At 36.8% G+C, this 14,862-nt stretch overlaps 1 protein-coding gene across 15 annotated transcripts in view; it reads left to right on the forward strand.

Moving 5' to 3' along the window:
* Positions 1-14,862, forward strand: part of MRTFB (myocardin related transcription factor B) — a 280,358-nt gene that overhangs the window by 224,859 nt on the left and 40,637 nt on the right. For all 15 annotated transcript variants that reach the window (XM_067013395.1, XM_067013399.1, XM_067013396.1 and 12 more), the window contains 5 exons: positions 4,634-4,699; positions 6,791-6,846; positions 7,980-8,055; positions 11,640-11,801; positions 13,164-13,342. In XM_067013395.1, coding sequence (XP_066869496.1) covers positions 4,634-4,699; positions 6,791-6,846; positions 7,980-8,055; positions 11,640-11,801; positions 13,164-13,342 — 539 coding nt within the window. The remainder of the gene's footprint in view (positions 1-4,633; positions 4,700-6,790; positions 6,847-7,979; positions 8,056-11,639; positions 11,802-13,163; positions 13,343-14,862) is intronic.

The raw sequence follows: 14,862 nt of genomic DNA on the forward strand, positions 1-14,862 counted from the left end.
AATTTTTTCTCTAAATGCAACAGATATAAAGTAGCCTGTATCCATGTTTTCACACATCCACTATAATTTCAAAGATGATGGTTTGCATACAAATTAGTCTCCTTACTTTATGGCCATGCCTTATATGGACCACATAGGGATATTCCTCCTTTTAGGAATTAAGGAAATAACTAAAAATAAGGAATAAACTATATACACAAAAAAACCACCATAGCATTAGTTATAGTAGTTGCAAAAATTGGAAACAACCTAAGTGATAAATAATAGGGGTATATTTAGTAAACTATGCATGTCTACTCAACAGAGTATTTTATGTAGCCATTGAAATAACAAGAATGTTTATCATTGTACAGTGCGATCATAGTATGTAGAAGCAGAGAATCAAAAATTATGCTTAGCTAAGAGACAGAGGAATACACCGGTATGGTGACAGTAGCTGTATGTCTCTCTGGTTGATGATATTATTGGTGATTTTCTTTTTTGGTTTCTTCCTCCTTCTTTTTAAAATTTCCTTATTTTCTGTAATGAACATATATCACTCTTTTAATAGGCAAAGAGATTTATTTTCTTTTTAATAAAAAATAAAAACTTTGGACTCAGGCTAGGTAAGAAATATGTGACACAAAGGGTAAGCAAATGGCTCTGTAACCTCATCTCCTTCTGTTAATGGGGGTCCTTTGTGTACCTCTTGTGAGTTTTGTCATGGGGAAACACAGAGCTGTCATAGACTTCTCAGCCTGTGGTAACGGTTTTTGCACAGAGAATACAGTGCTAGCTGTATAATGAGATATGCTGTTAACACCTGTGTGCCACCCCCCCACACACACCTTTTTGAGAAAATGAAACAGGTATAAGCCCACCCATTTTAAACGTAAGAACTTCTTAGGTCCATGTATCGGATTATTTTCATTTCTACATGTTTCAAAGATAAAGACATTCTTTGAAAATGTTCAAATGTGAGCAGTCGTAACATGAATTCTATTTCAATGCCATTATTACTGTGTCCTTTGTTTTCTGAAAGGATGTAGCTGCTCACTCACTGAGTGTTTTGAACTCTTTTTTTTTTTTTCCTTCCAGAATTCTGTAGATTTACATGTTTTCTTTTCTGGCATGTAATTATTTGTAAGATGGCCATGGAGTTGTTGAATTTTAGTCAGTTTCCTAATGTGTTGGAAGCTATGATGTCAGCCCAGTAGCACAATTTATCAATTCAGCAAGGCACCGGGGGCGAATGCTCTCAGGTCTGTTTTCAGACACAAGGCCATTGCCCCGAGGTTGGCTTCTTAGGCAGCCAACACCACCACCACCCGCTGCTGCCACAGGAAAGCAGTGCTGGACCAGCGTCTGGTCTTCTGTTTGTGGCTACAGGAGTACAGTCTCGTGAACGTGTGCAGAGTATGTCAGGTTTCCAGGGATTAGCCAGCCTACCGGGTTATCCACTGGTCTTAAGAACTGCAACTCTGCAACAGGCCCAATAGCATTCAGTGATCTGGGCCTTCCTGCCCTCCACACAGACGTGAGTTTGGAGGCTGCAAAGGGAGGAAGATGGTCTCCAAGGTTAACTTGATAAAGCATCTTGAGATGCTCACATGCCCACAACGGTGAACCACCTCTATGATCGTTAAGAGTCAGGCCCTCTCTATTCAGGGTCTCTTCCCACTTCACGGTCTGGATAAGCTCTGCCCAGCTCTGGGCAGCTCTAGCTTTCTGGTGTTGCAGGACAGTTAAGCTGTCTACATCATTCAAGCCTTGTTCTTCCCGACCTGGGTGGTCTGCCTTTAAGGGACAGGTATTGCTTGTCATTTATTGTGTTAACTTTTTTTTTTTTCCACTCATTTGATGAGTGGAAAAGAGTAAAAGGAAGTTTGCTATAGTCCAAAATTATGAGCCTGTACCTATCTGATAGGTACTTTTTATAACCATTAGTTCTCAGAAGAGTCTCCATCAGGTTGTGAGTGATTGGTTGTATTTGATATGAATGAATACTATAATTGTGTTTTAACATTGACCAAAAGTGGCAGTGTACCCAAGTCTCTCGATAGGGCGTAGTGCCTTATAGTCTACATAATGTGTCCCGTGCTGCCCACCTTTTGGTATAGATGAAAACTAAATCAAGCTGGGTAATCTGCAGTCTTAACAACATGGCTAGTTATTTGCCTCCTCTTCCATTCATGTTCTTCCTAATGTCTTTGCTTAAAAACAGACCTTCTATTCACAGCTGCTGCTGTTCTTTCCCATGTATCCCATGCATACACCCTGCAGTCACTAACAGACACCTAATAAATAGGCTCTTAATGAATGAACATGCCTGGGGAAGGCTGCCTGCCACAACGGCTTTGAGTAATATTTGTAGTGTGAGGATATTGCTACTTGGGAAAATTAATAGGCAATGAGAGCATTGATTGGGAAGATTATTCTCCTACCTTCGAGCAGTATGAAATAAATAGGATTGATTGTTTTGTCATGAAGAAAAATGGTTGGAAAACACAATGGTTTTGTTTTATTTTAACAATTGGTGGTTGGTGACATGCATTCATTTTGTGTATTACCCTCATGGCAACAGATACCTTCGCACAACAGCATGAAAACGCAATTTCTGGTGAAAGATAATACAGCTGACACGACTGCTATGAAGGTGCATAAGGGCAGCTGACCAGCGTACAGTCAGGAGATGCTTCAAGACTAACAAGCTGTTGTCATGTTGTTGCGAATGTATCTCTCATTCCAAGATGCCATTCGCCTAGAAATATGTATTGTGTTTGACACATTTGTCTCACTAGTATGGTGCTCTGTTTGTTTTAAACCAAAAAAGAGGCTGTTGATATTTTCATTACCCTTTCTATTTTACTCCTTTCTTTGAAGACTCCTGTGGGAGAAAGGAAAAATACTACTGCTAGAGATTCTGCAACAGACATGGACCAGCGTGTTCCAGAAGTGTCAGCCTTTGAACTAGAGATTGTTCTGACCCTTTTCTCCTCTCAGTATTCCTTTTCTTGGTATTCTGCCTCTTGAATATGACCACCTTGATTTCAGACAAGAATTAACTTCGGCATTCATAGAAGAATGTCGGAGTATGCAGGCATTTGGGTGCTATCAGATCCACGGGTCATCTCCTTGGTTATTTTTGTTCCTAGTAAAGTACAGTGGGAACATACTATTCTCAATAAACTGTAAGTTATCAGGGAAAAGATCTTTGTGTTAGAGCATAATTGATTCAGAGAACCGCAAAACATTTTAATGTGAGAAACGTGCATATATTTTTTTGACTCTAAGTTTTTCTTTTGCTGTGTGTAATAGAATCTTATGTCAATTGCTTCAGTTCTAAATGGGATGTCAGTGAAGCTTTGTGGCCCCCAAAAGAAGCATATAAAATTTTTTTTCAGTATTAAATAAAGGATAACATTCATATCTAGCAATTAATATGAAAATATATTTAAAATATATCTAAGATTGGGCTCTGCTCTTCAGTCAGCACAAGGGCAAGCAAAAAGCAAAGGATATGAGGGCCACAGGCCCTGCATCTTCAGGTCTTGGAGTTAATTGCAAGTAGGAGCCGTTATGTGCCTCGCATTTGAGCCTGGTCCAAGCCAGCCTCATCACGCCCTTGCTAAAAAATTGTCTTCCTTCCCTACCATTTAAGAAATACACATAGCTAATTTTTTTTTTTCATATTGACAACCCTTAGGCGGACCCTTAATAATCCTAACCTTGGTTTTCATCCGTGGTTTGAAAGAAAAATTAAAAATGGAAACTTAAAATTGAACGTAAGGCAAACCAAGGAAAATATTTTTCAGAGTTACTTCATATATTACTCTTTTTTGAAATCAGCTCACTTTCCAGACAAAAACATAGAGATGCTATGAAAGGAATCTGCTTGAGAAATCTAGGGGAAAAAATATATTTTATTAAATTTGGCAAGTGGGATTTCCACATTTTGTGATATATACCTTGTTTTCTACAAGCTTAATGATTATTTACTCTTTTAATTGAAATAATTAGGCACCAATTGATTTGTGGCTTTCTTAGAATTTCTGGAATGAGACGCAGTGTTATGTTTTGCAAAGATTGTTAAACTTCAAAGTCTTAATTCAGAAATTTTCCTTTGGGTCATTAGTAATATCAGTCTAATTTGTATTATGAAGTTGGCCTTCATTAAAGCTGTTTAAAATCTGTTCCAGATGGAGTGAGTTCCTCCAAATACATTAATATTTCCCTAAAATACATTTTTGCTATTAACTTGTTTTTTAAAAAACTAAGGAATGTCAAGGTATCTCACATTTCTATTTTTATTAATAAGAATATATAAGCCAACTATTTTTGTTTATTTGCTGAATACGATGTGATTGTATTTTGTATTTAAACAACTAATACTTAGCTTTAATCATCAACTTAAGATTATTAACTGACTAAACAAAAGATAAGCTGAGAGAACTTCAGAGTTCACCCAAAAGGCAGAAATCACAAACTGATTTTTTTTTTTTTTTGGACAGGTTGAATGGTGCCAGGTAGTATCCTTATTCAATTATGAAATATAAGCTTTTTAAGTAAGCTTAATTGTATCTCCTCTGGAACTTTGTAAGTTGGACGCTACAGTTGCCTGTAAACTCCAATGGTGATTATTTCCTTTTCACAGTGCTCCAGCTGAGGCTGCAACAAAGGAGGACGAGAGAACAACTAGTGGACCAGGGCATCATGCCGCGTAAGATCGAAGTGTCACTGTCATTTCTAATGTGATGTAACAAAATGGGCATGTCTAAGAGGAAGCTGTTTCACACTCTCCTTTCAGTGTTATCCATTTAATCCATATACAATTTATAAGGAGAAACCAGGCATCAGCATTGCTAACCTAACAGAATCATTTAAAATACATTTTGGAAACCAGATGCAACTTAAAAGATAGACATGAATTTTATATTATCAAAGAATACCTTTAAAGCTCTGTAATTAGGCTAATATCAGTTCTTACTTCAAACTTCAGCATTAGTTTTAGTTTTAAAATAACTGAAATAATCACTCTAGATAATGACTCCAATGATACTGGCATAAGTAACATGATAAGTTAATTCAAAACCTGGTTCTACTTTAATTCAAATTAATTATCTTTGATGCTATAGTATAGTCTGTAATAATTATGTGTCTCAATTACAGGACTAATAAACATTCTATTTATAATTAATAAAATCTTTCTTACCCAAGTACAGATATTTTCCCAAGTAGCTCTAGGCTTCATTCCTTCATTTTTGAGAGTCTGTTAATTTTAGAGTATTTGTCCAAGTTGTCTTCTTTACCTTTAATCACCAAATTTGGAGGTGATTTTATATTTTAGAGGAGAAGAGTGGTGGTTTTGTATAGGCTGTTAGCATTATTTTGGGATTTTTGTCTCAAAATTGATTTCTCTAAGAAGTAACTTATTTGGCTTAAAAAACTAGAAAGAAATTACAAAATGCACTTACGCTTCCCGGTCTTCACAGTCACTGCTATTGCTTTTTTTTTGGTTTGTGATAAGGAATGATTTTTCTCTGTGATAAGGAGATGTTTTTTCCCTGTGAAAACATTTTCTTCTGAACTACTATTAATTGAGTATCTACATATTTTAAATCTAGCATTGTGATAAAACCAGTTATCAGAAGCTGGTTTGATAATCTGCCTGATTTCTCCACCACTACATTCCTGATATGAGCCAATCAAACACGATCAAAGTGTGGTGCTTTAAATGCCACTGTGAAGCCAGCTGTAGTCTGCTTTTAGGAGCTGGTCCCTGGCCAAACCTGTTTGGGCTGGGCTTCTGTGAGTCTTTGCAATGCTTTAAGTACCAGAATTGAAAAGAATGTTACCAAGAGCTGATTGGCCAATATTGGGAGGTGATAGCCCAGGTTAAGCCTAGCCCTGCATTCCATCCACATTCTCTGACTGCCCATAGTGATAAGTGCAGGGTGTAATCAGACAGCAGTGGACATACACACAGAAGATTTTGCAAAGATAATTGATAGAAATACTGTGGTATGTGATGTTTTAATAAACACTGCCTCTCTCTCTCTCTGGGACTTTGGAATAATGTACTAGCAGTTAACATATTAAGGAAGCACTGTGTCTTTAGAGCGAGTTGCATTGCGGTATGGTAGAAAGAGCGTGAACCTGCCAAATTCAGAATTCTAGATGTAAATCCCACTTTGACCACCATCTAGGTGTATAACTTCAAGAATTCATTTAACCTCTTTGAGCCCTTCATCTGTACTGGGGCTAATACCCATGTCACAGGCTGTTGTGATGATGAGCAGCAATATAACTGTGACGGGCCACAGAGCACGGGGCTTAGTGTGTTGTGGGTGCTCGGTAGGTGGTAACTCTGATCTCTTAGACATGAGCTGCAGAGTGTCCTCAAGTTCAAGGCTAGATCACTCCTAAATGGCCTGAGGACATGTGGGCTTTTCCCAGTAGCTTGTAGGGCCATAAGAGCAAAGACCTGTTAAGGAACCATCACAGTTCCCTTGGTAATGGTAATTTGCCCCAACTATGGGCCGAAACTAGTCTGACCTGATATATGCATTGTCATTATGTATACAGCTCTGCTGTGAATGTTCACTTGTTTTATTTGTGAAACACATAATTTTAATTCTGAAACATTTAAGGTTTCAATGTTGCAGATCTCCTAAAGGAACTAGGAAATAAATGGAACTGTAGAGGCACACTAATCAGATTAAGAGGAAACATCACCATGATACGGTGTAACATTTGACTGAAGTATTAACTCCTCTATTTATACCACGGAAATGATTTCTTTTCCTCTCAGCCCTGAAGAGCCCAGCGGCATTCCACGAGCAGATAAAAAGCTTGGAACGAGCCAGAGTAAGAAATTTCAGTTGAAAATATTCTGCTTCTCTCTTTTGTATTAAAGTACCTGTGGACAAGTAACAGTCTTACTCCTACGTGTGTCAATAGAGAAAATATAGTGTATTTTCAGGATACATGGCATATAGAGTAATATATCCTGGGGTAGTTTTATCTTGGAGGTTTATAGAAAATACAGGACATTCAAATTTTGTTCTTTTAAAACTGGTAAACTAGTGTTGTACATAAAGGACAAATCACACTTTTTTCTTACTTTTGGAGCATAACAACAGTTTTTAGAATAATGATGGAGTAATTCTGCCATTTGTTACCTCTGCAGACGGATAGCCCAAGTGATGTACTGACACCGGATCCTTCCTTCGTTTCCCTCCTGGGTCTGTGTTAGCAGTACATTTGACCAAGGGTGGGAGAATTTGGCTGAATGAGGAATATTGCCATATTCAGCTCTGTTTTATTCTTTGGAATGACTCCATCATAGTTGCACACTAAATTGGTGTTTATTATTTTTCTTTAAAAGTGCCATTATTCTTTTTGTTTTAGAGGAAACTTCTATCATGCAATATGAAAATAAGCATGTTGCAAAAATTCCTTAAGAATTTTCCCAGGATGCAATAACGATCTCTTAGAGTCTTATAAAATACAAAACCCATTTTAAAGCCTTATTGTTTAGAATTGGGTACAGTTCTGAATAAGAAAGTATGATTAAAGATAGGAATTCATCACAGAAAATACATTAGGATTTTTAGGAAATGTGTTATCTTAGATGGATTTTTACTTGACCTGAAGTGTAGATTTTATTGATTTTAGATATTTAAATGTTCAAATCCTCTGTTCAAAAGTCATCTTCAAAATTATGAGCCTTTGCCTTTTCCAAGTTTTAAAATAAAAGTTTATAAAGTGCTTACTTTATACCAGCATATACTTCAAATCCCTGTACAACTTTGAAGGCTGCAATTTAAATCATGTATTGGATAATAGTTTTTCAAAGTACTAATTTCTATTCTTCCTCTCAAAATCATGATGAAAAGAGTACACAATTTATTTAAATAGAGTACCTTGAGAAAAAAATGTAAAACTACAATAAATCATAAACAATTTATGGTAAGAATTTTTCTCTCTCTCTTTTAAAGACCGAAAACTTTTTGAAGCACAAGATTCGGAGCCGACCAGATCGTTCTGAACTTGTCAGGATGCACATTTTAGAAGGTAAAAATTCTATTTCTGCTTCTTTTGCTACATTTTCTCAAGAAAAGAAGTGAGAATTCCACCATTTCTGTTTATTCCCATTTTAATAACTTTTTACCCCACAGGCTGACATCCTCCAAACTGGATAGCAACATGAAGACCCAAAGCTAAAAATGTTATGTTAGATAACATGGGGGAAGGTTTGATTCTCCAAATAGCCAGTTGATGGACTGACTCTTCCCCGCCAGCTGGGGGTGCTATAGGTATCTCTACCATACTGTTCTGGAAAAACATTTTCGGTCCAGAGAATTTCTTCATCAGTGAGGGATGTGCGCCTGCTCATTAAGTCATAAGGGGTATGATAGCCACAAGTCTAACCCTAGATTTTCAACAACTTGGACCCTGTTATGTCTACCTGGGGCAAGGCCCATACCTGACATTTTCTCTTTGTTGCTACTTAACCCACAACAATCCAGCTTTATCTGACCATTATCACAAACTAGCTCCACGTGACCCACCAGATTTTCTCGATGACTGAGCCTCATCTCTTACGAAGCTAGTAAGGACAGTTCCACTCCATCTTTGGTGAGACATGTGGCTCAGGCCGTGATGTTTTTCTCTCTAAAAACAGAGCATTCTCAAAATCTGGTATCTCCACCATAAATCCCTGAGTTACATTTTCTTTCATTGTTTTGCTTTACTGAGTAATTCGTGGAGCAAGACTAGGAGCTTGACCCTGTGATAGTCTTGAGAGTGGTAAACATGGAGCAGAAACAGAAACTTCTCAAACATTTAGAGACAGTTATTAGGTAGGAGGAAGATTAGATTTGTTTTCTCTGGCCTAATGCTAGAGTTAGCATTAGAATCAGGTTGATATTACAGAGTATTAGATTATAGCTCAGCATAAAGGTCAGTCAGATATGTCCAAAATGAAATCTTCAAGAAGTGATACGGTTGCCATTATTAGAGCTCTTAGTTCACTGGCCCGCAAGCTAGACACCAGAGACCCAAGTGAGCCAGATGGATGCCCACCTTCATGGAGCTTACATTCTAGTGGCACAGACAGATAATACACAGGCAAAACAAGTAAATTACAGATTGTGAAAAGTGCTCTATAGGGAATAAACAGCCTGCTGTGATAGGGAATAAAAATAGGCTGAAACCACATTAAGGATGTTATAAAGAAGTTCCAACTATCATGTTGGCCTCTATAACCCCAAGTAGCGTCTCTTCTAATCCAAATAATCTATGATTATGTAACTATCTTCATGTCTGGGATGAGAGGTGAGAGGTCTGTTCCTGTCTCTAAACTTCTCAGAAGTCTCCTGGACTAAAAAAGCTTTTCCAGAACTCCAGTGGTAGGGCAGGAGCAGCTACCAGCTGTCAGGGATAAGTGAATCTTCAGAGAAGCAAATTTGCTGGTAAGTAACTTAGTAAATGGCTCTTTCTGTGCCTCAAAATATCTTGACCTATAAGGAACATTTTTGTAGGAACGATGCTGTCTGTTTCACTTGCCTTCTAACTGTGACAGGCTTTATTAATATAATTAAAACTAAGGCAAATACATTTAACTATCAAAAGGAATCATATCTGCTTTTTCCAGAAAGAGACTACTCAGCATTTAAAAACCTAACTATGTATATGAATGAACCATAAGTGATGTTTTTAGGACATCTCTTCTAAAGTAGAGACTTTTGCAGTAAGAAAGAGTATCTCATCTATAATTTCAAAAATACCTTAAAACCACCCCCAACTTATTATAACATTATCCCAATTTTGATTGAATTGGATGTTTGGCAGGCAAAAGTCTAAATTATTTCCTGAAGTTCAGCAGCCGAAACCTAGCCTCGGCCTCATGGACATGATGAAGCAATCAGACCAGGAACAGAAGCATACCAAAATGCCAGCCTCTCATTATTTACTTTTGGAATATTTTCTTCCCAGACATTCCTGATATCACTTGGATAATGTCAGTGGAAGAGAGGAAAAGGCAGAAGACTCTCCTGCCTAAGATCTTAACAAAAGCTTTTAAACATCAGCCTAAAAGTGATTTGCATTATCTACTTCCCCCCACCTATCATCTTCCTGTGTGGCTAGAAGGGTTCTGTCTAATAAGATTGGGGCCAGAGTTGTTTATACAGGAAAATTATAAAAATGAGATGGGCAAACGTGTTATTTTAACTTATAGAAACATGAATTTATTTGCCAGTATTCCAACTTAGGGGTAGGACCTTCACGTGCGGGGAAGGCTTTAACAAATGGAGCTCACATCTTTCTTGTATAAAGCATAGCCATTGTACATCATCTACAATTTCCATTCATGGTGGAACAAAACTCAAAGATGCTTGAAAAGCAATCCGAGTTTAAAAATCCTAGATTTTATCATTTTTCCCCAATTTTTTTACCATTGTTAGTTGCCCTAAGTAATGTGACAGTGATTTTTTTTTTAATGGCTTACCTTTATCAAGTCATTCCAAAGCATTTAACTCAGGTTTCCAAGAAATAATCATTTTATTTTTGAAGTTTATGATTTCCCCATAACATCTGGTTAAATTATGTATTGACAATAGCAGTCACAATAGTGATGAGCTATTTTGTAGACAATCAAGATTGATACTTGGTAAGCACATAACTTAACCGGTAGAAAGACAAGTGATCAGCTGTGCTGGAGGGTAGTTTATTGGTCCTTGGGGTCTCAGTGCTCTTTGGGCCTCAGCCAGGCCATCTAACCTACAGAATGAAGAACATCAGATAATCCTGAGGTTACTTACAGGGAATTTCATTAAAAGACCTTATACTGAATAATTTAAGGGGCAAGCGGCTTCCAACTCAGTATTGGGTTAACCCCTCATCATTATCTTTAATCAATCATAAACATTATTTAGAACAATGTAATAAAATAATGAGAGTTACCAGAAACACAAGTAATTGACATAATTATGCAAATGAATGAGTTATGATATTTATAGTAGTTTCACATCTGTTATACAACTTTATGCATATGTGGGTAGAGGAGTTGATGCTTCTATATGACTATTAATTACTATGTAATTGAATGTCCCAAGGTTATGTATTCAGAATAAACCCAAATTCTTAATTATGATGAAGGACTCTGAGATGCACATGGATCAATCTAAGGATATGATTTGTAGCTCTTCCCACTGACTCCTGCAGAGAAGCTTATATCCTGAGACAACTGTTTCTCCCCTTCTACGAATTGACTTTCCAGTGAAGCCAAATCTAAAACTGCAAACTTCTTGAGCCATGAACCACATCTCTCTTGTTCATCCTCTGTATCCCCGATGCCTAATAAATATGAATTTGACTCTCCTACCATAAATGAGCAATAACAGACCCCATTTTTGGCGTGAGTTCATATTAATTTGAGCCTGAGGACATCCATACTGTATAGACGGTATAAAGCTGTCTAGGACTAAAAATGTAAATTGTATACAGGAGCATTCTTAAACAGTCATTGTCTCTCCATAAATATGTTAGGAACACATAAATCTGTTTATACTAGTTTAAATTAGTTGGCCTGAAATAACATTATGGGATAGAAATAGTAATTCAAATAATGGTTAAAACTGTGTTTCCTGTTTTAGAAACATTTGCAGAGCCATCCCTGCAGGCTACTCAGATGAAGTTGAAAAGAGCTCGACTAGCTGATGATCTGAATGAAAAGATTGCTCAAAGACCTGGTCCTATGGAGCTGGTAGAGAAAAACATCCTTCCTGTAGACTCCAGTGTTAAGGAAGCAATTATAGGCAAGACTCTAAAATTTTACTGTTTTCTGGGAGAAAAAGAAATGTGGAAGTTTTAAATAAGAAAAATAAGTTTTAAATAGACAAATTTAATTTAAAAAGCCAGCACTAATCATGACTATTGTTTTCTGGGTAAATTAGAAATTGATTAACATTTGCACTGATTCCCATTATTATTGTTAGTGTTATTATATTATGTATTACAAGACAAGCATCTCTTACCAGTTAACACAGAGATTCCTCTTGTTATATCTGAGGTTTAAGTCTGTCTCTTTTTTTTTTTAAATCAGGGTATAGTTGCTTTACAATGTTTAAGTCTTTAAGTTCTGATTTTGTTACCATGTTTTCTAAGTTAACCTTATTGTATTATGTTTAGTTTCTGTTGTTTTAAGATTTTTACAGATTTTTCATTATTTTAGTTCAGTTTACTTCTAGGAAAGATAAAAATAGTTTGTTCAGTCTTAGTTCAGCAAAGTGAATAGCAGGTGTGTATAGATGTATTCATTATGAATGGTAGAATCTGCCCATTTTATCCCAGTCTTATCATACTTAGTTACTAATGTTTACCTTTTTTTTCTGGCCTAAACTTCAGCAGAAAAAAATTTTTTTCCAGAATAATGCCACTTTTTCAGCAAGCAGTTTTGAAAAGTTAATATCCTACTCAAAAAACTATTATAGTTTCCATTACTCATGAGGACTTCATATTTTGCATTAGTATGAATTTAAATCTTAGGTAGTCTGTAGTCAGTAATTCTAAGTAGTACAATTCACTATGATTCCATTCAATTCCGAAGAAATGGCCCCCAATAGGAAAGATGTCAGTACAGCAGGGCTGCTCTGTAAAGTGGGACTTATCAACAGATACCCAGTCAGAGCCCCATTTTGCCGTATAATGTTTTTTAGCAGTTAGATTCCAAATGTTGGATCCAAGTTGGATCCAAACAAGGTCCACAGATTGCCTTTAGCTGATGTATCTCTTAAGTCAATCTCCTGGGTGGGTCTTCCTCCTCCTTTCTTTCCTTACTTTTTATTTGTTGATGAACAGGCTTTTATCCTCTAGCATTTCCACATTACTAGATTTTCCTGAATGCATTTGCATCCCTAGGTGTCATTAAAAACTTTGTCTCCTGTATTTCCTATAACTAGTGTTTGGATCCAAAGACTTGATCTGATTCAGGTTGGGTTTTTTTTCCCCTGAAGTATTCATCTTAGATTGTGGTGTGTTCTTCCATGGGGAAGTACATTATGTTCAATTTTGTTTTTAACCAGCTTCTTAAGTCCTTATAATGAATAATATTTCTCCTTTTTCATTTTAACCTTGGTATTCCAAGGCCAAGATAAATTAAGAATCATTTCTTTCTTTAGGTGTTGGGAAGGAAGACTATCCCCAAACTCAGGGCGATTTCTCATTTGACGAAGACAGCAGTGATGCTTTGTCTCCAGACCAGCCAGCCAGCCAGGAGTCACAGGGGTCAGCGGCGTCCCCAAGTGAGCCAAAAGTTAGTGAATCGCCATCTCCTGTGACTACAAACACTCCAGCTCAGGTATCACCTTTCTTGTTTTTACCCCTCAACAGAGAAAGTGCCTTGTTTTTTACATATCAACGTAATAACGTTTTCACCAGAGGAGAAGTCTGAAAGTGAAGAAAAATATAGGTTTGTCACGTGTAATCCAACTACTAACATTTTCAGTAGATTCTTACATTATTTCTTTTCTATATACATATTTTTATTTTACAGTTTTATAACTCACTTTAAAATTTTTTCATATAACTTTTTTTTGAGATGTAACTCACATATCATAAAATCCACCCTTTTTCTAACCATCTTAACGACTTTAAGTGTACAGTTCTGTAGTGGTACATATATTCACATTGTTGTGCAACAGATCTCCAGAACTTTTTCGTGTTACAAAACTGAAACTTAAACCCATTAAACAACAACTCCCCATTCCCCCAGTCCTGCTAACCACCATTCTATTTCTGTCTCGATGAATTTGACTACTTTGAATATCTTATATAAATGGAATCATACAGTATTTGTCTTTGTGACTGGCTTATATCATTTAACAATGTCCTCAAGGTTCATTCATGTTGTAGCATGTGACAGGGTTTCTTTCAGTTTTAAGACTGAATAATATTCCATTTTATGGATATTCCACATTTTTTGTTTTTTTGAGGTATGCGGGCCTCTCACTGTTGTGGCCTCTCCCGTTGCAGAGCACAGGCTCCGGATGCGCAGGCTCAGCGGCCATGGCTCATGGGCCTAGCTGCTCCGCGGCATGTGGGATCTTCCCGGACCGGGGCACAAACCCGTGTCCCCTGCATCAGCAGGCAGACTCTCAACCACTGCGCCACCAGGGAAGTCCTGGTAGTTCTATTTTTAATTTTTAAGGCACCTCCATACTGACTGCAACATTTCATACTCCCACCAACAGTGCACAAGTGTTCCTATTTCTCCACATCTTCACCAACACTTGTTAATTTCTGTTATTTTGATAGTAGCCATTCTAGTGGTGCGAAGTGATCTCACTGTGTTTTTTTTAATTGAAGTATAGTTAATTTACAATGTTGTGTTAGTTTCAAGTGCACAGCAAAATGATTCAGTTATATATATAAATATATATGTGTGTATATATACTTTTTTTTTTCAGATTCTTTTCCATTGTAGTATTACAAGATATTGAGTATGTTCACCTGTGGTTTTGATTTGCATTTCTGTAATCATTAGTGATGTTGTGCATCTTTTCTTATGCTTGTTGGCCATTTGTATATCATCTTTGGAGAAGTGTCTATTCAGATCTTTTGCCCTCTTTAAAATCAGATCATTTGTTTTTCTGTTGAGTTGTAGGAGTTCTTTATATGTTCTAGATATTAACTAACCCCTTATCAGATATATAATTTGCAAATACTTTCTCCCATTCCATGTGTCACCTTTTCACTCTGTTGATAGTAACCTTTAATGAACAGAAGTTTTTAAGTTTGATCTACTACCACTTGTGTATTTTTGGTTTTGTTGCCTGTGCTTTTGGTGTCATACTAAGAAGTCATTGCCAAATCCAGTGT

The sequence above is a fragment of the Kogia breviceps genome, chromosome 14 (genome assembly GCF_026419965.1).
Source record: "Kogia breviceps isolate mKogBre1 chromosome 14, mKogBre1 haplotype 1, whole genome shotgun sequence".
Lineage (NCBI taxonomy): Eukaryota > Metazoa > Chordata > Mammalia > Artiodactyla > Physeteridae > Kogia > Kogia breviceps.